Source organism: Saccopteryx leptura, chromosome 7, assembly GCF_036850995.1.
Source record: "Saccopteryx leptura isolate mSacLep1 chromosome 7, mSacLep1_pri_phased_curated, whole genome shotgun sequence".
In the NCBI taxonomy this organism is placed as follows: domain Eukaryota; kingdom Metazoa; phylum Chordata; class Mammalia; order Chiroptera; family Emballonuridae; genus Saccopteryx; species Saccopteryx leptura.
Genome location: NC_089509.1, coordinates 83,601,333 through 83,627,120, shown reverse-complemented (window position 1 = coordinate 83,627,120; position 25,788 = coordinate 83,601,333). Strand labels below are relative to the sequence as shown.

General features: G+C 41.1%; 1 protein-coding gene across 1 annotated transcript; it reads right to left on the bottom strand.

Annotated features, from left to right (window-relative positions):
* Positions 1-279: 279 nt before the first annotated feature.
* On the bottom strand, positions 280-25,658 carry COQ10B (coenzyme Q10B). The gene is made up of 5 exons (XM_066344876.1): positions 25,356-25,658; positions 18,603-18,752; positions 12,980-13,172; positions 4,395-4,496; positions 280-1,296 (listed from the first exon to the last, which is right to left on the bottom strand). The coding sequence occupies exons 1-5, from the start codon at positions 25,532-25,534 to the stop codon at positions 1,129-1,131; spliced, it is 792 nt and encodes a 263-aa protein (XP_066200973.1). The 5' UTR covers positions 25,535-25,658; the 3' UTR covers positions 280-1,128.
* Between the last annotated feature and the right edge of the window lie 130 nt (positions 25,659-25,788).

Genomic DNA, 25,788 nt, shown 5'->3' with positions numbered 1-25,788 from the left:
CAATGGGTTACTAACCAACTGAGCTACCCGGCCAGGGCTAGTAGGGAATTCATTATTGAGGTCCCTTACTGATCTAAGGAAACAGTTAATAGCACGATAATTGGAAGGTAATGCAAGAGAGTTGCTGGGTATGGAGTGAAAGGAGGGAAGATCAACACTGAATAAAAGACTGAATTTTGTCCAGATTTGTTTCTTTGGAAGTATTTTTAAGACATAAGTGCTATAATTAAACTTTATCTATGTAAATATACATTCTGACATTTCAATAACCAAAATAACTACAAAAAATAAACAAATTAACTTTATTAAGTTACTTTAGTCCTTACATTGATTTGTTTACAAAAATATCAGTTTGAAATACATTATTGAAAGTGAGTACACACAATAAATAGAAAATACGGTGCATGGTGCTGGAGATATATCAACCAACTTATCTTCACCTATTGCTCACTGCTGTAGACACAATTTGATGCACAATCAGCATTATTGAAACAGCAGTCAAAATACCTGCGAGAGGGATGCAAACTAGATAAAAAAGCTCTGGACCACTCACCAAAAATTCAGTTTGTCAGGGAGCTAAATTCACTAAACCACCACTGAATTATCTCCTACTACCCATATGAACAATTTAAAAATAAAAGTGCCAGGGAACCTTCATTAACAGTACTTTTAAGTCAAAAGTTTTTACTGTTAAGTATGATTACTCAACTATCCTAACCCAATGAGGCAGGCCCTATGACAATAAGTTATAAATAGTCTGAATTTAATAACTTAAACGTGATATGGTTAATACATGAGTATCTCAACTAACCTCTTTCAGGTTAAGAGATAACTAAAGTTAAAATGTCAATTTCTGCTCAGAAGAGTGGTATCAGTATTCTAGCAGTAGTGACGGCATCCCATTATTGTAAATAGGCTAATGTACACATTACTTTGAATTATACTTGATTGAAATCTATGTACATGTGGTTCCATTTCAAGTGCAATTTTTCAATGGTGCAGGTTTATAATTAAAGCTGGGTTGAACAAATGCTTTCTGACTTCTGAAAGCAAATGATAAAAGCAGGTTCTAAAAGTGAATAAACTAAAGTTACAAATGGGTGACCAGTTCCAGTTCTCTTTTCCCCGTTACGTCTGATGAACTTCATGAAACATTAATTCCCGAGGTATGTTTGTTTCTGGACCGTATAGCTTACAGGCTCTTCTTTCAAAGGCAGCTACCATCTGCTTTACAACTTCATCAAAAAACAAAGTGGCAAGCTGAGAGTGCAGAAGTGAGCGAAACTCAAAAGAAATCTGTAGGAAAATGTTAATAATTAATCGAAGAAGATTGTTCTTTTACTAAATCTCTACACTTAGGGTAGTGCTGGGTGTTCACAATGTGAAGTGGACTACTTGGTCCAGTGTCTAAGGCAGAGCTATCTGGGTCTAGCTAGATGAGATTTTAAATACATCTCAGAAAAGTGAGTTATATTTACTGCCAGCACAACTGTTGGCATAATAACAAGACCAATGTCTCTCATTTCAAGGCAGAGCCTGCTTTTATTGAGTTAAAAAAAGTGAAAAAGGCTTTGCTGAATACTACTACATTTTTTACTCTGGCTTCTTATTAATGGGTCCCTTTTAGATCCATCCTACATCACAATAGGAAATAACAAAGGGAAGTGATCCTTCTGATAGGTTATTCCCAAGAGAAGTAGCAGCAAGAAGATGAGACTGATTCACAAAACAGATGGGGCAGGTGGTTCAATATTAAAGTAGACAGTGATCTAGAACTTTATATCCCCTCAAGATAAGAGTTCAAGACAAGGTTTGAGAAGTAGCATTTTAAGGACCAATATCCACTGTTATTTTTTGCTAGACTTACAGTCTTTATTCCTTTTTTGTTTTAATTTTTATTTAGAAAATTAAATTTAATGAGTGACATTGATCAATAAGAATACAAAGATTTCAGGTAAACATTTCTATAGCATTTGATCTGTTGATTGTGTTATGTGCCCATCACCCAAACTCAAATCATTTTCCATTACTGTATATTTGTTCCTCTTTACTCCCCTCCCCCACCAAGCTTTAAAAGTTTTATCATTTTGAAATAATTTATGGTTTATAAAAAAGTTGCAAAAATAATACAAAGATTTCTCATATGCCTGCCACCCAGATTTCCCTGTTTTAATGTGTTCTATAACCACAGTGCCATTATTTTATTTTATTTTTTTGTATTTTTCCGAAGTTGGAAATGGGGAGGCAGTCAAACAAACTCCCGCATGCGCCCGACTGGGATCCACCCGGCACGCCCACCAGGGGGCGATGCTATGCCCATCTGGGGCATCGCTCTGTTGCAACCAGAGCCATTCTAGTGCCTGAGGCAGAGGCCACAGAGACATCCTCAGCGCCCGGGCCAATTTTGCTCCAATGGAGCCCTGGCTGCAGGAGGGAAAGAGAGAGACAGAGAAGAAGGAGAGGGAGAGGGGTGGAGAAGCAGATGGGTGCTTCTCCTGTGTGCCCTGGCTGGGAATCGAACCCAGAACTCCTGCACGCCAGGCCGACGCTCTACCACTGAGCCAACCGGCCAAGGCCCACAGTGCCATTATTAAAACCAGGAAATTAACAGAGGGAGTTGATACTACTAGATAATAATGCTATTATCTAATCTACACAAATCTCCCCACTGTCCCATTAATGTCCACTAATATATATATATATATTTTTTAACAGAGACAGAGTCAGAGAGAGGGATAGATAGGGACAGACAGGAATGGAGAGAGATGAGAAGCATCAATCATCAGTTTTTTGTTGTGACACCTTAGTTGTTCATTGATTGCTTTCTCATATGTGCCTCGACCGTGGGCCTTCAGCAAGTAACCTCTTGCTCAAATAACCCCTTGCTCAAACCAGCAACCTTGGGTCCAAGCTGGTGAGCCTTGCTCAAACCAGATGAGTCCGTGCTCAAGCTGGCAACCTCAGAGTCTCGAACCTGGGTCCTCTGCATCCCAGTCCGATGTTCTATCCACTGCGCCACCGCCTGGTCAGGCAATGTCCACTAATATATATATATATTTTTAATTTTTCTTTTATTAATTTTTAGAGAGGAGAGAGAGAGAGAGAGAAAGAAAGAGAAGGGGGGAGGAGCAGGAAGCATCAACTCCCATATGTGCCTTGACCAGGCGAGCCCAGGGTTTTGAACCGGCGACCTCAGCGTTCCAGATCGATGCTTTATCCACTGCGCCACCACAGGTCAGGTATGTCCACTAATATTTTAATGAAAGCAATTCCAGACTGAAAATAGCATATAGGAATTTAATCAAAATTATGATCATTTCTTAAAATGTAATGCCTAAGTTGCAAATATAGAGAACACATATATTCTCTCGGCAAAGAAAAAGCCAAAAGTGGCTTTAAATTTTCTATAGCTAAGGTGATGTGAATAAAAAAATATCTTAGTCCCAAGATACTAATAATATATTTGCATCATAAGATACAGATCAATGTGTAAATTTCATGTGGTGTGAATAAATCATTATTAAATTGGCAGTAAAGTCATAGCATGTGTCTTATAATCTATGGCCTAGTATAAACTGGAAAAGAGAAAAGGAATGATTATTCAAGGACTCCAGAAACAACCTGACCAGGTGGTAGCGCAGTGGATAGAGTGTTAGACTGGGATGCGGAGGACCCAGGTTCCAGACCCTGAGGTGTCCAGCTTCAGTGCAGACTCATCTGGCTTGAGCAAAGCTCACCAGTTTGGACCCAAGTTCGCTGGCTTGAGCAAGGGGTTACTCGGTCTGCTGAAGGCCAACGGTCAAGGCACATATGAGAAAGCAATCAATGAACAACTAAGGTGTTGCAACGCGCAATAAAAAACTAATGATTAAGCCTGACCTGTGGTGGCACAGTGGATAAAGCGTCAACCTGGAAACACTGAGGTTGCCGGTTCGAAACCCTGGGCTTGCCTGGCCAAGGCGCATATGGGAGTTGATGCTTCCTGCTCCTCCCCGCTTCTCTCTCTCTCTCTCTCTCTCCTCTCTATAATGAATAAATAAAATCTAAAAAAACAAAACAAAACAAAACAAAAAAACCCACTAATGATTGATGCTTCTAATCTCTCCGTTCCTGTCTGTCTGTTCCCGTCTATTCCTCTGACTCTGTAAAAAAAAAAAAAAAAAGACTCAAGAAACAGAATAGAAAGATTTATTGGTATTCTTTCTTATCAAGTTAGTATAAAAAAGGTATTGAATACTCAAAAATCGGAGACTTAAAAAAAGTTTCTTTTAGTAACTGCTATATGAATAAGATTATTATTAATTATGGCATCTGGGTTCTAATAAATGGATTATTCCTCATTTACCAACTTTACCTGATTTTGGGACAAATCAAGGGCTTTATAAGAGACTTACTGAGAAATCCAAGGTACAAGTTCTTGGGTAGCCAGGAAGACCTGGGCTAAAACGCCAAACAGTCTCCAAATGATTGAAAAGCTTCCCGTCCGTACAGGATGCCTAGAACAAAATGAAAACATTAAACTGCAATAAAATACCATTCAGATTGTCCAGAATCTGTACTGACGATGACTTCTTTGAAAAGTAAATATTTTTATATTCAGAACACAGGTGATAAAAACGTCTCATTTTTAGCTTGGTACAAGGAAGTGACCTCTTGCCAATATAAGCCGTTTCTTTTCCTCTGGGATCCTCAAGATTGCCAGTTCTCTTCCACTGCTATCACCCACTGTGCTACTTAAGAGTGCTCTCCTCCAACAGCAAAACAGGGAGTGATTTCCTGGAAGTTTATTTCCAGCTCTGCCATATATAAGTGATCCTCAACAAGTTAATTCCCTGAATCATATTTCCTTAATCTGTAAAATGAGTATAATATCAATTTGATGCAGCACTATATGAGATGGCTAAAATATTTCTAAGGTTTCTAGCACAGACCCCTATGACAATTCTGTTTCTTCTTTCTTACCCAAAGATTCTTCTCTTTTCAATCACATTTCCTTAACTCATTACTCCTTCTTTCTTTTAGTGAGAGAGAGACAGACAGACAGAAAGGGAGAGAGTGAGAAGCAACAACTCATAGTTGTGGCACTTGAGTTGTTCATTGATTGCTTTCTGTTTGTTTGTTTTTGTGAGAGGGACAGAGAGCAGGACAGATAGGGATAGACATACAGGAAGGGAGAGAGATGAGAAGCATCAATTCTTCATTGCAGCATCTTAGTTGTTCATTGATTGCTTTCTCATATGTGCCTTGACCGAGGGCTACAGCAGACCGAGTGACCCCTTGCTCAAGCCAGTGACAACCTTGGGCTCAAGCCCGCGACCATAGGGTTTCAAACCTGGGTCCTCTGCGTCTCAGTCCAATGCTCTATCCACTGTGCCACTGCCTGGTCAGGCACTGATTGCTTTCTTATATAAGCCTTGACAGGAAACTCCAGCTGAGCCAGTGACCCCTTGCTCAAGCTGGCGACCTTTGGGCTCAAGCCAGTGACCTTCGGATTCAAGCCAGCAACCTTTGGGATCAAGCCAGTGACTATGGGGTTATGTCTACGATCCCACCATGCTCAAGCCCCTGACCTCAGGGTTTTGAACCTGGGTCCCCAGTGTTCCAAGTGGACGTTCTATCCACTGCGCCACCACCTGGTCAGGCCCACTCATTATTCTTTATTTCCAGTTTTCATGCAAGTCTGGCCATGACTACTGTGCCTGATCCACTGCTTTCTTTTTTTTTTTTTTTTGTATTTTTCTGAAGCTGGAAACGGGGAGAGACAGTCAGACAGACTCCTGCATGCGCCCAACCGGGATCCACCCAGCACGCCCACCAGGGGCCACGCTCTGCCCACCAGGGGGCGATTCTCTGCCCCTCCGGGGCATTGCTCTGCCGTGACCAGAGCCACTCTAGCGCCTGGGGCAGAGGCCAAGGAGCCATCCCCAGCGCCCGGGCCATCTTTGCTCCAATGGAGCCTTGGCTGCGGGAGAGGAAGAGAGAGACAGAGAGGAAGGAGGGGGTGGGGGTGGAGAAGCAAATGGGCGCTTCTCCTATGTGCCCTGGCCGGGAATCGAACCCGGGTCCCCCGCACGCCAGGCCGACGCTCTACCACTGAGCCAACTGGCCAGGGCTGATCCACTGCTTTCTGACCTCTAATCTCTTCAGTGCTTAGGTTTACTTTATATGTGTGTGTACACACTGATATACAATACTTACTGATAACGTGTAGAATATTTTATTTTCCATTCTATATCACTAAAAAAATGCTGACTGAGACCCACCAAAAAGTTGCCTTCTGCAGTGTGAAAACTTTGAATGAAGTTCAGCTTCTTTATCTACTATCCTAAAATGCTATCTGGGCCTTATTATACTAGTAGACAACTGATCTCAAGAATATATATCACTTTTCCTCATCAGCAGACAATTTTGAAAATCCTATTTCAAAGTCTACACACCCCTCCTCAATTAAACCTTAAGTTTTCAACTCTTGGCATATACTGGAGCCAATAAATGATTAAGTCCCTTTTCTCTTTGATAACTCATTCCCTTAAGAGTTTACACTGAGCCCTGGCTGGGTAGCTCAGTTGGCTGAGGCATTGTCCCAATATGCCAAGGTTGCAAGATTGATCCCCGGTCCGGGCACATGCAAGAATCAACCAATGAATGCATAAATAAAAAGTAGAACAACAAACTGAGGTTTCTCTCTCTCAAATAAAAAAAAAAAAAAAACTTACCCTTTTCCTCCCCTGATGCTATGCATTAGAGATTAGCAAAATAAGGATTTGCATAAATAAATTCATTTCCTCCAAAGTAAACAGCCACTTTTTATTTTCTAGTTACAGCCTCTCTAAACACAGAGTTTCTCTGATTATATCTGGATCTCTCCACAAATAGTTCAAATTGGGAGCCAAAGAGTTAAAAAAAAAAAAGCTATTTGCAGTTTATTACTCACTTCCTCTTCATCTATACACGTTTAAATCAATTATCAGATGGGAACATGGTAGACTCATTACATAGATCAACTACATTCATACCAACAACTATTTATAGAGAAATGCTCAGTCTGACCTGTAGTGGCGCAGTAGGTAAAGCATTCGACCAGGCTTGCCTGGTCAAGGCACATATGAGAAGCAACTACTAGGAATTGATGCTTCCCACTCATCTCTACTCCCCTTTCTCTCTCTCTCTTTCTAAAAATCAACAAATAAAATCTAAGAAAGAAGAAATGCTCTATTTACATGTTTATAAAAATATTATTTTAATTTAAAATATGGAAACCAGTGAATGTCTTAAAATTGATTTAGACATTGTAAAAGAGCACTCATTAGAATATTACTTTTTTTTTAAATGTCTAATTTTTATTTATTTTTTTACAGAGACAGAGAGACAAAGAGGGATAGACAGGGACAGACAGACAGAAACGGAGAGATGAGAAGCATCAATCATTAGTTTTTTGTTGCACATTGAGACATCTTAGTTGTTCATTGATTGCTTTCTCATATGTGCCTTGACTGTGGGCCTTCAGCAGAGTAACCCCTTGCTCGAGCCAGCGACCTTGGGTCCAAGCTGGTGAGCTTTTTGCTCTAACCAGATGAGCCCGTGCTGAAGCTGGTGACCTCGGGGTCTCGAACCTGGGTCCTCGGCATCCCAGTCTGACGCTCTATCCACTGCGCCATCTCCTGGTCAGGCTAGAATACTACTTTAATAAATGAATTTATCACACTATGTTAAGTCACTGGGGAGAAGTGAAAATTTTCTTCAAAAGGTTTGGCTTAAATATATAGTTCAGCCTGACCAGGCGGTGGCGCAGTGGATAGAGCATCGGACTGGGATGCCGAGGACCCAGGTTTGAGACCCCAAGGTTCCCAGCTTGAGCGCAGGCTCATCTGGTTTGAGCAAAAGCTCACCAGCTTGGACCCAAGGTCACTGGCTCGAGCAAGGGGTTACTCGGTCTGCTGAAGGCCCGTGGTCAAGGCACATGTGAGAAAGCAATCAATGAACAACTAAGGTGTTGCAATGCACAACGAAAAACTAATGCTTCTCATCTCGCCATTCCTATCTGTCTGTCCCTGTCTATCCCTCTCTCTGACTCTCTGTCTCTGTAAAAAAAAAAAAAAAAAAAAAAAAAAAAAAATATATATATATATATATATATATATATATATAAATAAAATTCAATAATGGGCAGCTTATTATTTTTTTTCCAGAGAAAGAGAGGAAGGAAGGGAGATGAAAAGCATCAACTCACAGTTGCGGCAGTTTTAGTTGTTTACTAATTGCTTTCTCATATGTGCCTTGATGGGGGGAGGCTCCAACTGAACCAGAGACCCCTTGCTCAAGACAGTGACTTTGAGCTCAAGCCGGTGGCCATGGGGTCATGTCTACGATCCCACACTCAAGCCAGTGACACCACACATAAGCTGGTGAACCGGCACTCAAGGCGGATAAGCCAGCCACCTCAGGGTTTCGAACCTCAGTCTTCAGCACCTGAGGTCAACACTCCATCCACTGCACCACCACCTGGTCAGCTGGGCAGCTAATTTTTAAGAGCATCAAAAGTCTGTATTAAAATCTTACTATTTCAGTTAACCAATTTTAAGATAATACATTCTACCCTTCTTACAATCACACAAGTCGCTTATAGGAAATTTAACAAAGTAGGAGAAATAGCTGCTGCTAAGACTCAATACAATATAGCTCCTTTCTCTGATTACTGTTTCACAAAATGTGGCAGTGTTGTACTTAAACTGATCATGTAGCCTCAGGATCCACAAGTTTTTACTAGTATATATAGATATTTTTTATTTTTATTTTTTACGTGCACACACGTGTGCATGAGAGAGAGAAAGAGAGACAGAGAAAGGAAGGGAGAGAGATGAGAAACATCAACTCGTAGTTGTGGCACTTAAGTTGTTTACTGATTGCTTCTCATACGTGCCTTCATGGGGATGGGGGAGTGAGCCACTGGGGATGGGAGCTCAGGCAGAGCCAGCAACCCCTTGCTCAAGCCAGCAACTTTGGGCTCAAAGCCATAGCTTTGGGCAATGAGATCATGTCCATGATCCCATAATCAAGCTGGCAACCCTGTGCTCAAGCTGTGAGCCCATACTCAAGCTGGCAACCTTGGGGTTTTGAACCTGGGTCCTCAGCATCCTAGATCAACGCTCTACACATTGAGTCAGGCTTTACTCGTATGTTTTGGTAGGGACATTACTGCCAAAGACCTCATTCCCAACAGTAGGGATACCGAACACAGTAGAGGTGCTATGATGATGACTTCCAATTGGTTGTTCTGACTGAATTGCCCTGCTCCAACCATAGAAACTATGCTGCCATCTAAAATGTTTATGTTGTGGCCTGACCGGTGGCACAGTGGATAAAGCTGCGACCTGGGAAGCTGAGGACCCTGGTTCGAAACTCCAAGGTTGCTGGCTTGAGCGTGGGCTCATCTGGCTTGAGCACAAGATCAACATGATCCCAAGGTTGCTGGCTGAAGCCCAAAGATCACTGGTTTGGGCAAAGGATCACTGATGTGTCCTGACACTTCCCCCCTCAGTTAAGGCACATATGAGAAATAATCAATGAACAAATAGCTAAAATCACACAACTACGAGTTGATGCTTCTCATGTCTCTCCCTTCCTAACTCTCCCTCTCAAGAAAAAAAGAAAATGTATTTGTTGTGAAGTAAGCGGTAAGATTCACTGAACTGTTTTATCTATTAAATCTGCACAAAACTTTCAAGGGCTTTTGGTCATTACAGATTCATGTAGCCTAACATATCATAACTGACAAATTAAGTCAAAGCACATTGGGGGAAGCTAATAATTCACAGAAAATGTCACATGGCTTCTGCTCCTCCCTTGGTTATTATTTTTAGTGTATGTTACATATATGTATTAGGGATTAAAATAAAAAACCTGAACCAAGGGATAATTGAAAACTGAGCATATATAGTTATATATTAGTGTATTTAAAAAAAATAAATTAGCACATTAAGTGAGGCGGCTTATTTTAACGGAAAAAATAGTTTTGGAATTAAACTGTGGATTTGTGTAAGGCTCTTAATTTCTCATAGCTTCATAAAATTGAACTAGCAACAGTCATCTAATACATGTTATGATTTTTTTCCCCTCATATCGTTTCATCCCTCCTCAACAGTGTTGAAAGCTTCCAAGACTTTATGAGAACCTCTAGGTCTGCAATAACCCAAGAACATAGTAGTGAGATCTTCATAAAAAAGGAGCCCTCATTACTCTCATCATTGTAGTATTGGTAATGAGGATACAGAGATGAAAAAGAGGACTTCCCTTTCTCTCACATAGCTCAATCTTGTCAAGCAGAAATCTAGATTAAGAAATAAATTATATTACAGAGTGGTAATAAGTAAAAAATGTAGAGGAATTAGAGGTAGAACTGATTATATGAAAGTAAAGGGAGAAAGCAACATCAGAGAGCTGGAATTTGACAGATTAATAGGCAAGTAATTAAGTTCATTATAGGTAGAAGAGAGTGAATATGCAGAGGCACAGAGCCATTGAATAAGCACCGTATGGTACAGTCATGGAACTTTAAGATGTATGGTACTCCCGAACATTAAATGTAGTGTGGGTGCACGTATGTGTGTGGGGGAAGCAGCGTGCGGGTGTAGATGGGCCCATGAGCAATGATAAAATGATTAACAACTCTGCTTGTATTAAGAAGCCAGGAAAGAAAAGAAAGTTGGGGAGAAAATGAGATTTTTTTTTAGAGTTCTTTTCACAATATATTAAGTTAAAAGTTATATCAAAGTTTAAATGGTAAGAAACTGAGATTAGGGAATAGAAAAAAAATTAAGATTATAGAGATATTCTTTCACTGCCATCAGAAATACTGAGCTAGAGTCTTGGCTATATAACTAACTTTGAGTAAATTATCTAATTTCAAATTATAGCTAAAAAATCAAAACTATGAGGCAAACAATGAAAACATTCGTAATAATGGCAATGTCCCAGAGTAAAACACAGTCCTTTAAATCAGTGGTCCCCAACCCCCAGGCCGCGAACCGGTACCAGTCTATGGGCCATTTGGTACTGGTCCACAGAGAAAGAATAAATAACTTACATTATTTTCGTTTTATTTATATTTAAGTCTGAACAATGTTTTATTTTTTAAAAAATGACCAGATTCCCTCTGTTATATCCATCTAAGACTCACTCTTGATGCTTGTCTCGGTCATGTGATACATTTATCCATCCCACCCTAAAGGCCGGTCTGTGAAAATATTTTCTGACATTAAACTGGTCCGTGGCCCAAAAAAGGCTGCGGACCACTGCTTTAAATAGAGTTCAAGTTTTGAAAATGAGACTAGGATGGACTTTAAATTCTTCTTTTTTGTATTTTTCTGAAGTGAGAAGCAGGGAGGCAGAGAGACAGACGCTCGCATGCGCCCAACAGGAATCCACCCAGCATGCCACTAGGGGGCGATGCTCTGCCCTTCTGGAGCATTGCTCTGTTGCAACCGGAGCCATTCTAGCACCTGAGGTGGAGGCCATGGAGCCATCCTCAGTGCCTGGGCCAACTTTGCTCCAATGGAACCTTGGCTGTGGGAGGGGAAGAGAGAGGTAGAGAGAAAGGAGAGAGGAAAGGGTGGAGAAGCAGATGGGGTCTTCTCCTGTGTGCCCTGACCAGGAATCAAACCTGGGACTTCCACACGCCTACTGAGCCAACTGGCCAGGGCCTGAACTTGAAATTCTTAGCACCACTGGACAAATATACTCTTTCTGCTGTAAGAGTTAGAATTCATTCAATGCCTGACAACTGACAAAGACATTTAGCTCTGGCCAGTTATCAAGAAATGATATCACCACTAAATCCTGTGGGCACAAAACATAACTTGTCTTTAAGAGTCTTCAGTCACCTGACCTGTGGAGGCACAGTGGATAAAGCTTCAACCTGGAATGCTGAGGTTGCTTGCCTGCTCAAGACACCTACAGGAAGCAAATACTGTGAGTTGGTTCTTCCTGCTTCTCCCCCCTTTCTCTCTCTCTTTCTAAAAATCAATAAATAAAAATTTAAAAAATGGTCTTTAGTCACCACACTCTAGTAATTCTAAAGTAATGGGTACTACTCTATGAAATTCTGCTTTTTTGTGCTGAAGTCTGGGTACCCTCTGCTGACAAGCGTAAGATGGTTAACACAATGTATGTAACAGCACCTGGCATTTCAGAACCTGGTAAAATGGCAGGACAACCACAACAATGTTTATGCTCTCCACATTTATCTTTTCTAGCTTTCTTCATCCTATAACAACTTTCCCTTCCTTCACTTAAAAAAACAGTGCAAAGCTTAACTTAAAAATATTTCTCCCCTGGCCGGTTGGCTCAGTGGTAGAGCATTGGCCTGGTGTGTAGAGGTCCCGGGTTCGATTCCCAGCCAGGGCACACAGGAGGGGCGCCCATCTGCTTCTCCACCCCTCCCCCTCTCCTTCCTCTCTGTCTCTCTCTTCCCCTCCCGCAGCCGAGGCTCCATTGGAGAAAAGATGGCCCGGGCGCTGGGGATGGCTCCTTGGCCTCTGCCCCAGGCGCTAGAATGGCTCTGGTCGCAACAGAGTGACGCCCCGGAGGGGCAGAGCATCACCCCTGGTGGGCGTGCCGGGTGGATCCCGGTTGGGCGCATGCGGGAGTCTATCTGACTGTCTCTCCCCGTTCCTAGCTTCAGAAAAATACAAAAAAAAAAAAAAAAAAAAAAAAATCTCACTTGAGTGGTCCAATATTTCCTGCAAGTCAGTAGTCTTCAACATAAGGGGAAAAAAAAAGCTTCTCAGTTCCATATTCTAGTCAAATTTTTATATGGAAAGAATAATGATAATACTGTATAAAACAGGTAATAATACTAGTATGGTTTCTTCTCGCCCCCTCCTCTTCTATTAGGTTAGGAAAATCTTTTTTTAAGTGATTACACTTTAACCCATTTTATATAATCAATACTTGGGGAATATTAAAAAAAAACAATTATTACCTTTACCAAATGTGGTTTCACCATGGTTACTACTGATGTGTAGCGCTCCAACACAGGTGGAAACCCAATTTCTAAACGTGTTTTGCAGTATCCGGATCTCTTTGATATTATTTCTGATTTTTTGCACCAAGGAACAAAATGCTTGTAATCTTCCATTCCTGATACAACATCATACATTTCCTGCATAGAGTAACTTTAAAAAAAAAGAAAAAAAGAACTGTTACCTGCATTTAGTTATATGGTATACACACACTTTTTAAAAAAATGTATTTAAAATTATTTTATTTCATGTTGCAAAATATATGCCATTATCTGATATACATATACTTTAAACTGAATATAAAAAAAAAACAAACTTATTGCCAATATGGCAATAAATCATTTGGGACACATGTTGAATCATTCATACTCTGAAATGAATGACTTCAAAGTAACACAAAATAAAAGGGAGCTAAATGCATATATAGTTAGTAGAGGTCATAATCTGGCAGACCACATGTGAATGTGGCTTTTAGACATAGTTTTTACTATTTTAATTAGTGACCAGCATTTAAAAATTGCAAGTTTGAGAGAAAACACCTAAATGTTTACCAGTTGGTAGGCATTCAATTCTGGTACACCTACACTGTGGAGCTCTGTATCAGTTACTTAAAAGATCAACTTTATACTTTAGAGCAGAGAGGTTTACAATATATATAAATATATATATATTTTTAAGAGAGACTGAGAGACAGAGGAAGGAAGAGAGATGAGAAGCATCAAATAGTAGATGTGACACTTTAGTTGTTCGTTGATTGCTTCTCCTAAGTGCCTTGACTGGGGGGCTCAAGCCAAGTCAGTGACCCCTTGCTCAAGCCAGAGACGTCTGGGCTCGAGCCAGCGACTTTGGGCTCAAAGCCAGCAACCATGAGATCATGTCCATGATCCTGTGCTCAAGCCAGCAACCTCGGGGTTTCAAACCTGGGTCCTCTGCGTCCCAGTCCAATGCTCTATCAGCGCCACCACCTGGTCAGGCTGATTTAACATTATTAAAAAAAAATTCCCACGAGGAGGAGTTGCAATGTTAAAAAAAAAAAGAAAAAAAAAGAAATAAAACATAATTCACCTCAAAATGATAAAGTAATTTAAACCACCACAATCTAAATTACAAAAGGGTATTTCTGAATATGACAGAATAGGTCTTTACATATGTGTAAATCAATTTTTATAATCATGAAATAAAGCCCACAGCAGAATGGCAGGAAGAAAAATCTACCTTCTCCAGGTTTTCATTTTGAAAGAAATGCCAAAAAAAGTCCCAGGAAGTTTGACACTTTGTAACATGGAAGCTAACTGCTATAACCGGTAGTCTACAAAGGTTAAAAACGTGGTGCAGCACGTGGCCAAAGGGATGAACTTTGCAGCAGTCAGAAAAGACTGTGTTCAAATATCCACTCTAAAACAAACTAAGCCATGTGACCCTGGGTAGATTAACTTCTCAAATTCACTTTCTTCATCCATAACTGAAAAATACCCCTACTGTGTGTGTCTCTCTCTCTTTTTTTAAGATTTCATTTATTCATTTTAGAGAGAGGAGAGAGGAGAGAGAGAGAGAGAAGGGGGGAGGAGAAGGAAGCATCAACTCCCATGTATGTGTTGACCAGGCAAGCCTAAGGGTTTCAAACCAGGGACCTCAGTGTTCCAGATCAAAATTTTATCCACTGCACCACCACAGGTCAAGAGTGTTCTTTTGAAGGTTAAATGAAATAGTTTTGGCATAGTTTAAAATGCTTAATAAGCACTTAATAAATTAAAGCTATATCATCTTTATGGTAAATATGGGGAATAAAAGATATGATGATCATCGGATAAGATCAGTTCATAATAAAAGAATTTTAGTATGAGATGCTGGGCCTGTGGTGGCGCAGTGGATAAAGCATCAACCTAGAATGTTGAGGTCGCTAGTTTGAATCCCTGGGCTTGCCTGGTCAAGGCATATATAAGGAAGCAACTACTATGAGTAGATGCTTCCTGCTTCTCCCTCCTCTTTCTCCCCTCTCCAAAAACCAAAAAGTAAAATCTAAAACAAAAAAATTTTTTTTAAAGAATTTTAGTATGAGAGCCTGACTAGGCAGTGGCGCAGTGGATGGAGTGTCGGACTGGGACGCGGAGGACCCGGGTTCAAGGCCCCAAGGTCGCCGCTTGAGCGCGGGCTTATCTGGTTTGAGCAAAAGCTCACCAGCTTAAACCCAGGGTCTCTGGCTTCAGCAAGGGGTCACTCGGTCTGCTGTGGCCCCACGGTCAAGGCACATATGAGAAAGCAATCAATGAACAACTAAGGAGCCACAACAAAGAATTGATGCTTCTCATCCCTCTCCTTTCCTGTCTGTCTGTCCCTATCTATCCCTCTCTCTGTCTCCCTCTGTCTCTTTCACAAAAAAAAAAATAATTAAATTAAATTAAAAATTTTAAAAAAAGAAATAATTTTAGTATGAGAAAAAAGAAGAAAGCACGTGAGAATAAATAAAATATGGTGGGGAGTCATGACACAATGTACATTATTATTTTGAGATTCAGTTTCCTTATCTCTAAAATGGGAATAACACCACCTAGTTCACATGCCTACTGTGAGAATTAAATGAAACAATAAATATAAAGCACTCAGCAATGCCTGTCAAATGACAGGTGCACAGTGAAAGGAAGATATTAGTGATTCGAAAGTAAAGCAGACTTAAAAAAAAAAGTAAAACAGATTATGTAACTCACTAATTCTTATCATTTTATTGTCATTTCTCTCTCTCTCTCTTTTTTGGACAGAGACAGAGAGTCAGAGAGAGAGACCCATAAGGAGACAGACAGGAAGGGGGAGAGATGAGAAGCATCAATTCTTCGTTGTGGTACCTTAGTAGTTCAATGATTGCTTTCTCATATGTGCCTTGACCAGAGCGCTACAGCAGAATGAGTGACCCCTTGCTCAGGCCAGTGACCATGGGGTCATGTCTATGATCCCATGCTCAAGCCAGCGACCCCACACTCAACCGGATGAACCCATGCTCAGGCTGGCAACCTCAGGGTCTCGAACCTGGGTTCTCTGGTCCCAGTCCAATGCTCTATCCACTGTGCCACTGCCTGGTCAGGCATATCATTATCTCTTTTTAACAAATACCAGTTGTGGCAAAGATGTCTAGCCATCCAAAGACCTGCACTTCCTTTCGGTGGTGTTGATGGGAAAAAGTTGCCCACCATGGATTACAATTCCCAGTTCCTCTACCCTTGCATTTAGATAAGGTCACACACATGACTAGCTCTTGTATATCTTTTTAAGAGAGACAAGTGGATAAAATAGTTGTGGTACATGCAGGGTGGGGCAAAAGTAGGTTTACAGTTGTTCATATGGAAAATAATACAATAATTAACAAATAATACAAGAATACTGTAAACTTTCACGTACTCATAACGAATCTAAAGAACAAAATAAACAAAGTACAACAAAATAAAAACGCACTCATAGATACAGACATCAGACTGATGGTTGACAAAGGAGCAGCGGATTGGGTGAAAAAGGTGAATGAATTAAGAACTACACATTGGGCCCTGGTCAAATAGCTCGGTGGTTAGAGCATTGTCCAGAAGAGCAGAGGTTGCTGCTGGTTTGATCCCCGGTCAGGGCACATACAGGAACACATTAATGTTTCTCTCTCTCTCTCTAAAATCAATAAAATAAACATTAATAAAAAAATTTTAAAACCCTATAAATTGTTAGTCACAAAACTGTCACAGGGGTGCAAAGTCCAGCACTGGAAATATAGTCAATAATATTGTAATAACTATGTATGGTGCCAGACAGGTACTTGAAATATTGGGGGGACCACTTTGTGAAGTATGTATATAATTGTCTAACCATTATGCTGTTGACCTGAAAGTAATAGAAAATAATACTGAATGCAAACTATAATTGAAAAATAAAATTAAAAATAAAGAAAAAGACTGATGATTAAGAAATCATAAAAGTAAAAGCTGGATAGAGTCTGGGTTTCTGAATCACTAAAGGATTGCTACCCATGGATTGAGAACACCCACTTGAACTTTACATAGGAAATAAACTTTTGGGTTTTATCTGTATAGGTCAGGGGTTGGGAACCTTTTTGGCTGAGAGAGCCATGAACACCACATATTTTAAAATGTAATTCCATGAGAGCCATACAACGACCCGTGTACGTTGCGCATTATCCAATAAAAATTTGTTGTTGTCCCGGGGGACAGCTGTGATTCGTTCCAGCCACCTGCAACCATGAACATGAGCGGTAGGAAATGAATGGATTGTAATACATGAGAATGTTTTATATATTTAATGTTATTATTATTTTTATTAAAGATTTGTCTGTGAGCCAGATGCAGCCATCAAAAGAGCCACATCTGGCTCGTGAGCCATAGGTTCCCAACCCCTGGTATAGGTAGTAGTCACTGTTTAACTAGTACAGAGACTAGCCAGTGATAAATGTAATTTAGTGATAAAGTTGAGTTAGCAGTAAGTCCTTTATTACAGAAAAATCAGAAAAAAACCCTGAATAAAATGAATAAAATATACCTTTACAAGAATTCACATATTAATTTCATTGCCTGTAGTGAATTAAGACACCTTTAGAAAAGTTCCCCTGCGAAGGGATGCTGTATTTCTAATCTGGAAGAACTGCCGAGTCTCTGTCCTATGCTATACATACCCCTAGATCAGTGGCCAAACCTGGCCCAATGCCTATTTCTGGACATAAAGATTTATCAGAACATAGTCATGCCCTTTCATTTATTACTTATTTTCTATGGCTACTTTTGGGCTACAATGAGTTAAGTGGTTGCAACAGGGACAGTATGGTTCAAAAAAAAAAAACCTAACACATTTACTACCAGGCCCTTTATACAAGAGGTCTGCCAACCTCTAGATAGTAGGAGCCTCTTATTATATTTCTATGTATTCATCTATGTATGTGTGTATTGTGAGGAAGCAATATAAACATATTTGGGCCTATATATTAGTAATGTTGCCACTATAGAAAAGAACAGTATGCCTGACCAGGCGGTGGTGCAGTGGGTAGAGTGTCGAACTGGGATGCCGAGGACCCAGGTTCGAGACCCCGAGGTCACCAGCTTGAGCGCGGGTTCATCTGGTTTGAGCAAAGCTCACCAGCTTGGACCCAAGGTCGCTGGCTCGAGCAAGGGGTTACTCGGTCTGCTGAAGGCCCGTGGTCAAGGCACATGTGAGAAAGCAATCAATGAACAATGAAAAACTGAAGATTGATGATTCTCATCTCTCTCCATTTTTGTCTGTCTGTTCCTATCTATCCGTCTCTCTGACTCTCTCTCTTTCTGTCTCTGTTAAAAAAAAAAAAAAGAACAGTATACAAAAATGTAGATCATGAACAACTCAATTATTTCCTTTACATGTTAAGGTTTCAGTGTATCCTATAAAGTAACTACATAATTATATCCACACAACAAATATTTATAAAAAGCAAGGGCTATGGAAAGGCCAACTTAGAAAAACCAGAACTTAGTCTATAAGCAGAGAATCCAAAAAAGGAGACATGATACTCTCCAGAAAATTGTGAATGTGCTCTTTTAGTAGAACTATATATTATTATATACAAACCCTATAATTCTCCTCTCTGAATATTCTTTTCTTTTGTTTATTAATGGTGCAGCAATTTTGAAGAAAGTTCTTGCATATATCTCCTTAGGCAAAATTGAGGTATGTAGAGGAAGAGTTCTGCTCATCAGTATACCACAGGAATCGAAATATCTAAAAAGACAAAAATTATGTGATTTAGAATGACATTAAAAATTAAAAAGAAAATAATTAAAAGGAAACACAAATTTTAGAGATCGTAATTATCACACTTCATTCAGAAGGCTCTGCAACTGGACAATATCCCTGAGACACACAAAAAACTTCTTAAGCACCTTTAAAAAAACTAAAATAACAGCTTATAGTTAGGGTTAGAAACTTCTGGCACAAAAGGGATCTCTCCCAAAATGTTGGTTTTCAGTCCGTAGTCATGTGTGACAACATAATCTTGCCATACACTTGTCAGAATATTCATCATATATTTTTTCATCTCATCTTATCTACCCAGGTTGTTTTCCCAGAAGTTCCTTAATTCTTGATCTACTCTATTAAGAGGTGAAATTAGGTTCACTTTGAGAGAGATCTGGAGACCCTGTCAGAACCATTGCTCTGTCATCCTTCTCCCTTCTGATCTGCATTTCTACACATGTATAAAAACATATGCCAAGCTAATTATTCTAAATTTTTTAATGTATTCATTTTAGAGAGGGGGGGGGAGGAAGGAAGAGTGGGAAGCATCAACTCCCATATGTACCTTGACCAGGCAAGGCAGAGGTTTCGAACTGGTGCCCCCCGCATTCCAGGTCGATGCTTTATCCACTGCGCCACCACAGGTCAGGCAAATGTTAATTGTTCTAGCAGGTGTCTGATATTCTCTTGTCTGCCTAAATATTTTTAGCCTTTCCTTAATAAGATTATTACTATTTTTACATTACTATTCATGCATTAGTTCACATACTTATCAATCTCCTCTCCTGTGCTAGGCAGTAGGGATATAATGGTGAATACAACAACATGATGGGGAGGAGGATTGGGGAAGGAGACTAGAGAGGGGCAAATATACAATGATGGAAAGTGATTTGACTTTGGGTGATGGGCACACAATACAAACAGTTCAAATGATATAGAAATATTTACTTGAGCCTGACCTGTGGTGGCACAGTGGGTAAAAGCATTGACCTGGAACACTGAGGTTGCTGGTTCAAAACCCTGGGCTTCCCTGGTCAAGGCACATATGGGAGTTGATCCTTTCTGCTCCTCCCTCCCTCCTCTCTCTGTCTCTCTCTCTCTCTAAAATGAATAAATAAAATCTAAAAAAAAAAAAAAATCTCTCAGATTTGGGGGATAACTTCTTAAAAAAAAAAAAGAAATATTTACTTGAAACCTATGTACTTATGATTAGTGTCCCCCATTACGTTTAATATATATTTTTTAAATAAGTGAGAGGAGGGGAGGCCGAGACAGAATCCCACTAGCGCCCCCACTGGGATCTACCCAGCAAGCCCCCATGTGGTGATACTCTGTCCATCTGGGGTATTATATTGCTCCGTGCAATCAAGCTATTCTTAGCGCCTGAGGCTGAGACCACAAAGACATCCTTAGCACCCAGTGCCAATTCACTCCAATTGAGCCATAGCTGAGGAAGGTAAAGATGGAGAGGGAGAGGGAGAGAAGTGAGAGGGGGAGCAGTGAAGAAGCAAATAGTCGCTTTTCCTATGTGCTCTGCCTAGGAATTGAACCTGGGACATCCACACACAGGGTCAATGCTCTACCTCTGAGCCAACTGGCCAGGGCCAAATTTAATATTCAAATTAAATTAAAAACAAACAAACATGAATTTTATGAAGATTACATTCTAGTGAGGTCTCCAAAACTGAAATGGTGGTGGGGACATATAATTAGAATCTTGTTTAGATACAGTGGTCTAGGAAGCCTTCTGAGGTTAAATTTCAGCTGAGACATAATACATAAGAAGGCATTAACCATGCAAAGAGAGAAAAAGGTAAACAGGTATATATGTATGTAACAAATGTGTACACCTATTCGTAAACACATACAATACAATACAATACTATACTTATATAAATGAAGAGGAGAGATATGTACATAGATAGGGGGCATTCCAGGCAGCAGCAAGTCCAGAAACTAAAAAAGTCTAATAGCAAGCCAAAGGGAGAGTACTATGAAATAATGTTAGAAAGACAGGATGAAGCTATATCATGCTGGAAATTATTGGCTGGGATAAAGCAATTTGGTATTTATTCTTAATGAGAAGCTGTTAAAGAGGTCTAAGTAATAAAATGCTTGCTATTTCATTAAATCAAGCCTTCAAATTATTTTAAAAAGGGGAACAGGGTGACCTGGTGAAATCTCTTTATGTTATCAAATATAAAACTTGATTTTTTTAAAAAATATTATTTATTTATTAATTTATTTACAGGGACAGAGAGAGAGAGTCAGAGAGAGGGATAGATAGGGACAGACAAACAGGATCGGAGAGAGATGAGAAGCATAAATCATCAGTTTTTCGTTGCGACACCTTAGTTGTTCATTGATTGCTTTCTCATATGAGCCTTGACCGCGGGCCTTCAGCAGACCGAGCAACCCCTTGCTCGAGCCAGCAAACTTGGGTCCAAGCTGGTGAGCTTTTTTTGCTCAAGCCAGCGATCTTGGGGTTTTGAAACTGGGTCCTCAGCATCCCAGCCCAACTCTCTATTCACTGTGCCACTGCCTGGTCAGGCAAAAATTTTATTTCTATAAAATGATTTATATATACATAAAATTTCTTTAAGGACAATGACACCCTATAGTTTGGCTGGGAAAGGACAGAAAATCATGTTAAACAAAGAATGGTTGAAGAAATTGGGAATATAAGGGATGATACCTGAAAATAAGGCTCCAAAATGTAAGACAAAAGACAACAAGAGGGAGACAAATTTGGGCTCCATAACACAAGAAAAACTTTGAGCAATTGAAACCGTTTTAAAAATCGAATGGGTTAGGCTCTGGCTGGTTAGCTTCCTCAGTTAGAGCGTCATCTCAAAACAACAAGGTTGTAGGTTTGATCCCTAGTCAGGGCACACACAAGAAGAAACCAACAAATACACAACTAAGTGGAACAACGAATGAATGCTTCCCTTCCCCCTACCTTCTTTCTCTCTTCTTTCTCTCTCTCCAAAAGAGAAGGAAAAGAATCAGCTAAAAAATAATATTAAGTCCTGAGCACGACAGCTCTTGGTTGGAGCATCATCCTGAAGCACAGAGGTTGCCGGTTTGAGCCCCAGCCAGGGCACAGACAAGAACAACTAGATATTCTTGTCTCTCTTTCTCCCTGCCTCACTCTCAAAAATCAATAAAATAAAAGTTGATGGGCTTATTCCAGAGGAAATGGAGATGAATAAAAATGGTTAAGCTAAATGCTGCATAACCATTTGTTAAAATGTAATGGAAAAGAACCAAACATATGAACTATATGAACTTATTGACCCCTCTTAAGATTTTAGGAGTCTTATGTATCTAGTTGTACAAAACATTTCAAGAAATAATATAATAGGGAAAACAAGATTGCTTTGTGAATTCCAAGTTTTCTAGGATATCACAAGTAATATCTGACTTTATAATAATGCTAAGAACATATTTCAAAGATATCTATCATATTCTTTTTTAATCAAGAGATTTCTGATAAATTTATCTCCTGGAGAGAGTAAGGAAAAGACAAGATCCTTGCTTCTGGAAAGGTGAATTAAGTAAGTGTCTGGTTGATTAGGTAGTTTACTTTTCACTGTATATGGTTTTGAATTTTGCAATAGATTCATGTAATACCATTCCTTCATCCAGTCAAAAGAAATCCTTACACAATCCAACTATAATCATAAGGGAAATACCTGTGTTTAGAGCAATCTTATAGTTGTTTTTCTGATCAGTTTGCATACTATAGTTACAATGCCCTGGATAGCACATCTATTTTCACATGCTATCAAGAATAATGTGTGTTGGTGGCGCAGTGGGTAAAGCATTGACCTGGAACAGTGAGGTTGCTGGTTTGAAACTCTGCGCTTGCCCAGTCAAAGCACATATGGGAGTTGATGCTTCCAGCTCCTCTCCCCCTCCTCCTCTCTAAAATGAATAAATTTTTTAAAAAAATTAAAAATAAGCCCTGGCCGGTTGGCTCAGCGGTAGAGCGTCGGCCTAGCGTGCGGAGGACCCGGGTTCGATTCCCGGCCAGGGCACACAGGAGAAGCGCCCATTTGCTTCTCCACCCCTCCGCCGCGCTTTCCTCTCTGTCTCTCTCTTCCCCTCCCGCAGCCAAGGCTCCATTGGAGCAAAGATGGCCCGGGCGCTGGGGATGGCTCCTTGGCCTCTGCCTCAGGCGCTAGAGTGGCTCTGGTCGCAATATGGCGACGCCCAGGACGCCCCTGGTGGGCGTGCCGGGTGGATCCCGGTCGGGCGCATGCGGGAGTCTGTCTGACTGTCTCTCCCCGTTTCCAGCTTCAGAAATGAAAAAAAAAAAAATAAAAAATAAAAAAAATAAAAATTAAAAATAAAAAAGAATAATGTGTCTTGGGCCCTGGCAGATTAACTAAGATTAAAAGCATCATCACAAAACAAGGTTGCAGGTTCGATCCCCAGTCAGGGCGCACAAGGGAAGTAACCAAAAAAAATGCACGACTGAATGGAATAACAAATGCTTCCCTTTCCTTTCCCCTCTCTAAAAATCAATAAAAGTTAAGCCCTGGCTAGATAGCTCAGTTTGTTGGAGCGACGTCTCAGAGTGCAGAGGTTGCTGGTTTGATTCTCAGATCAGGGCACATCTAGGAGCAGCTCAATGTTCCTGTCTCTCCCTCTCTGCTCTCTCTCTCAAAAAAAAAAAATAAAATAAAATAAATAATAATAATAATAATGTCTTCAACAGCAAAATGAGGAGCCATTCTGTCATATATATGATTAAACCATAAAATTAAAACTGGACCAGGCCTAATCTGTGGTGGTGCAGTGAATACAGCGGCAACCTGAAATTCTGGTCAAGGCACATATGGGAGTTGATGCTTCCTGCTCTTCCCCTCCTTCTCTCTCTTCTTACTAAAATAAACAAAACAAAACAAAACAGGGACCTGGCCAGTTGGCTCAGGGGTAGAGCGTCAGCCTGGCATGTGTAAGTCCTGGGTTCGATTCCTGGCCAGGGCACACAGGAGAAGCGCCCATTTGCTTCTTCACACCTCCCCTCTCCTTCCTCTCTGTCTCTCCCCCTCCCGCAGCCAAGGCTCCATGGGAGCAAAGTTGGCCCAGGCACCAAGGATGGCTCCATGGCCTCCGCCTCAGGCGCTACAATGGCTCCAGCCTTAAGGGAGCATCACTCCCTAGTGGGCATGCCGGGTGGATCCCAGTCCCGCGCATGCGGGAGTCTGTCGGACTGCCTCCCCACTTCTAATTTAGGAAAAACAAAAAACAAAAAATCCCAAGAAAAACAACAAAAAAACTGGACCAGATGGACAGCTTTTCTGTCACTAGTCTTGCAATATCACATCTCAAATACTAGAGTATATGTAATACTCTATAATTACTATATTTATTATAATTACATATAATTGTATATGTAATCCATTAATATAATTGTAATAAACGGCCAGAATCTATGTTACTATTTCTGAGTAACAATGAACTCTTTAACTCCCTCCATCTTCATTATCATAAACAATAGATATTTATCTTGAAATGTAAGCCTTAATCTTATCACTAAAACAATTGTATTTGTCTTCTTAAAAGGGACAGTTTTGTTTATTTGCAAGCCACCATTTTATAAGAGTAAAAGAAGCAGATCTAAAGCATGATAGGGTATGTTCTGCTTGGAGCTACTTCTTCAGGTAGTTTCAAAGCGGGAGTAAACAATACGAGATAATTTTCAGTTTCAACCACCATGTCTAAAAATACAAGTAGGCTGAGTTGTTGGCATTTAAAAACATTCTTCATAGAACCAAAATGTCCTGGAGCTCAACTACATGTGTGATTTCTCCCTCCATCCTGTACTGTTTACAACTGATTTCATTTGAAATAACTTTGTGGGTTTTTTTGAGCCGAATTAATTGTAATATCATTAGTAAAAAGAAACTAAGCGGTGGAAGTATGGAATTCTTCCTGGTCCACGTCCTTCTCCACCCTCACCCACCACAACGGAATCAAGCAGGAAAATCGAAGGCAGACTCTGGTTCAAGGTTACAGGACCTGTAAGTTACAGTGGAGTGGAAAAAAATCCAAGTCTCCTACGTCGGCTACATTTAGTTTTGCAAGAACCAAAGGGCGGGGGCAAAGACCTCGACCAGAAACTGGGAAGCACGTCTGGTCATCTGGCACGCAGGAGACAGGCGAAGGGGGTTCACTGCCAGACACCGACTCCCGCAAGCCCAGCAGCCCCAACCCTCGTCCGCAAAGTTCACCCTTTCCAACAGCAGCAGCAGCCGCAGCCATGGGGGAGGAGACCGGAAAAGCTCAAAGGCAGGGGAGGCTGAGTTGCTTTATCAGCTGCTTCCAAAGTTGCTTCGCTGAAGATTCACCGCCTCTCCCGAGGGCAGCGATACACAAACACAGCCGGGCGGCCGGGATAGGCTGGCGAGCCTCCCGCCCCGGGTGATGAACACGGCGTCCGAGTCCCTCCAATACAGAACGTAGGAAACCTTTTCTCTCCCGGTCTAGTGCCGCCTCATTTAATATAATCTCGGTCCTCCCAACTCAGCAGGCCCGGGCGGAAAACTACCACGGGCGGGGCCCCCTGTTGCGTATTACCTGGCGTTCCGCGCAGGCCCCTGCGCCGAAATCGGGGCTCCAGCCCCCGCCGCCGACTTTGGACGACATCCCGAGACGGAGACCACTCTCCTCAGGGTCTTCTGACCGGCCCGAGCTGCCATGGTCGTCTCTCTAAAGCCGGTAGCCACCTCCGGGACCAAACTTAAGGCACCTCCCATCTCCTGCGGGGCCAAGTCTCCCGGCTGCGGCGCCTTCCAGCCAATCGGCGGCCCTCTTAAGCCTCCAGGCCCGCCCCTTCTCCCTTCCGGATTGCACAAAGCTGACGCACGCTCCCACCACCTCACGGCCGACTGTAAATGCACTCGTCATCCAGGCGACCAATCAGAGGGGACGCCGGCCCGCCCGGACAGACCCGCCTCGGCTGACCGGCCGCTGGGTCTCGCCTCGCGCTCCGGCGCCTCACGTTAAGACT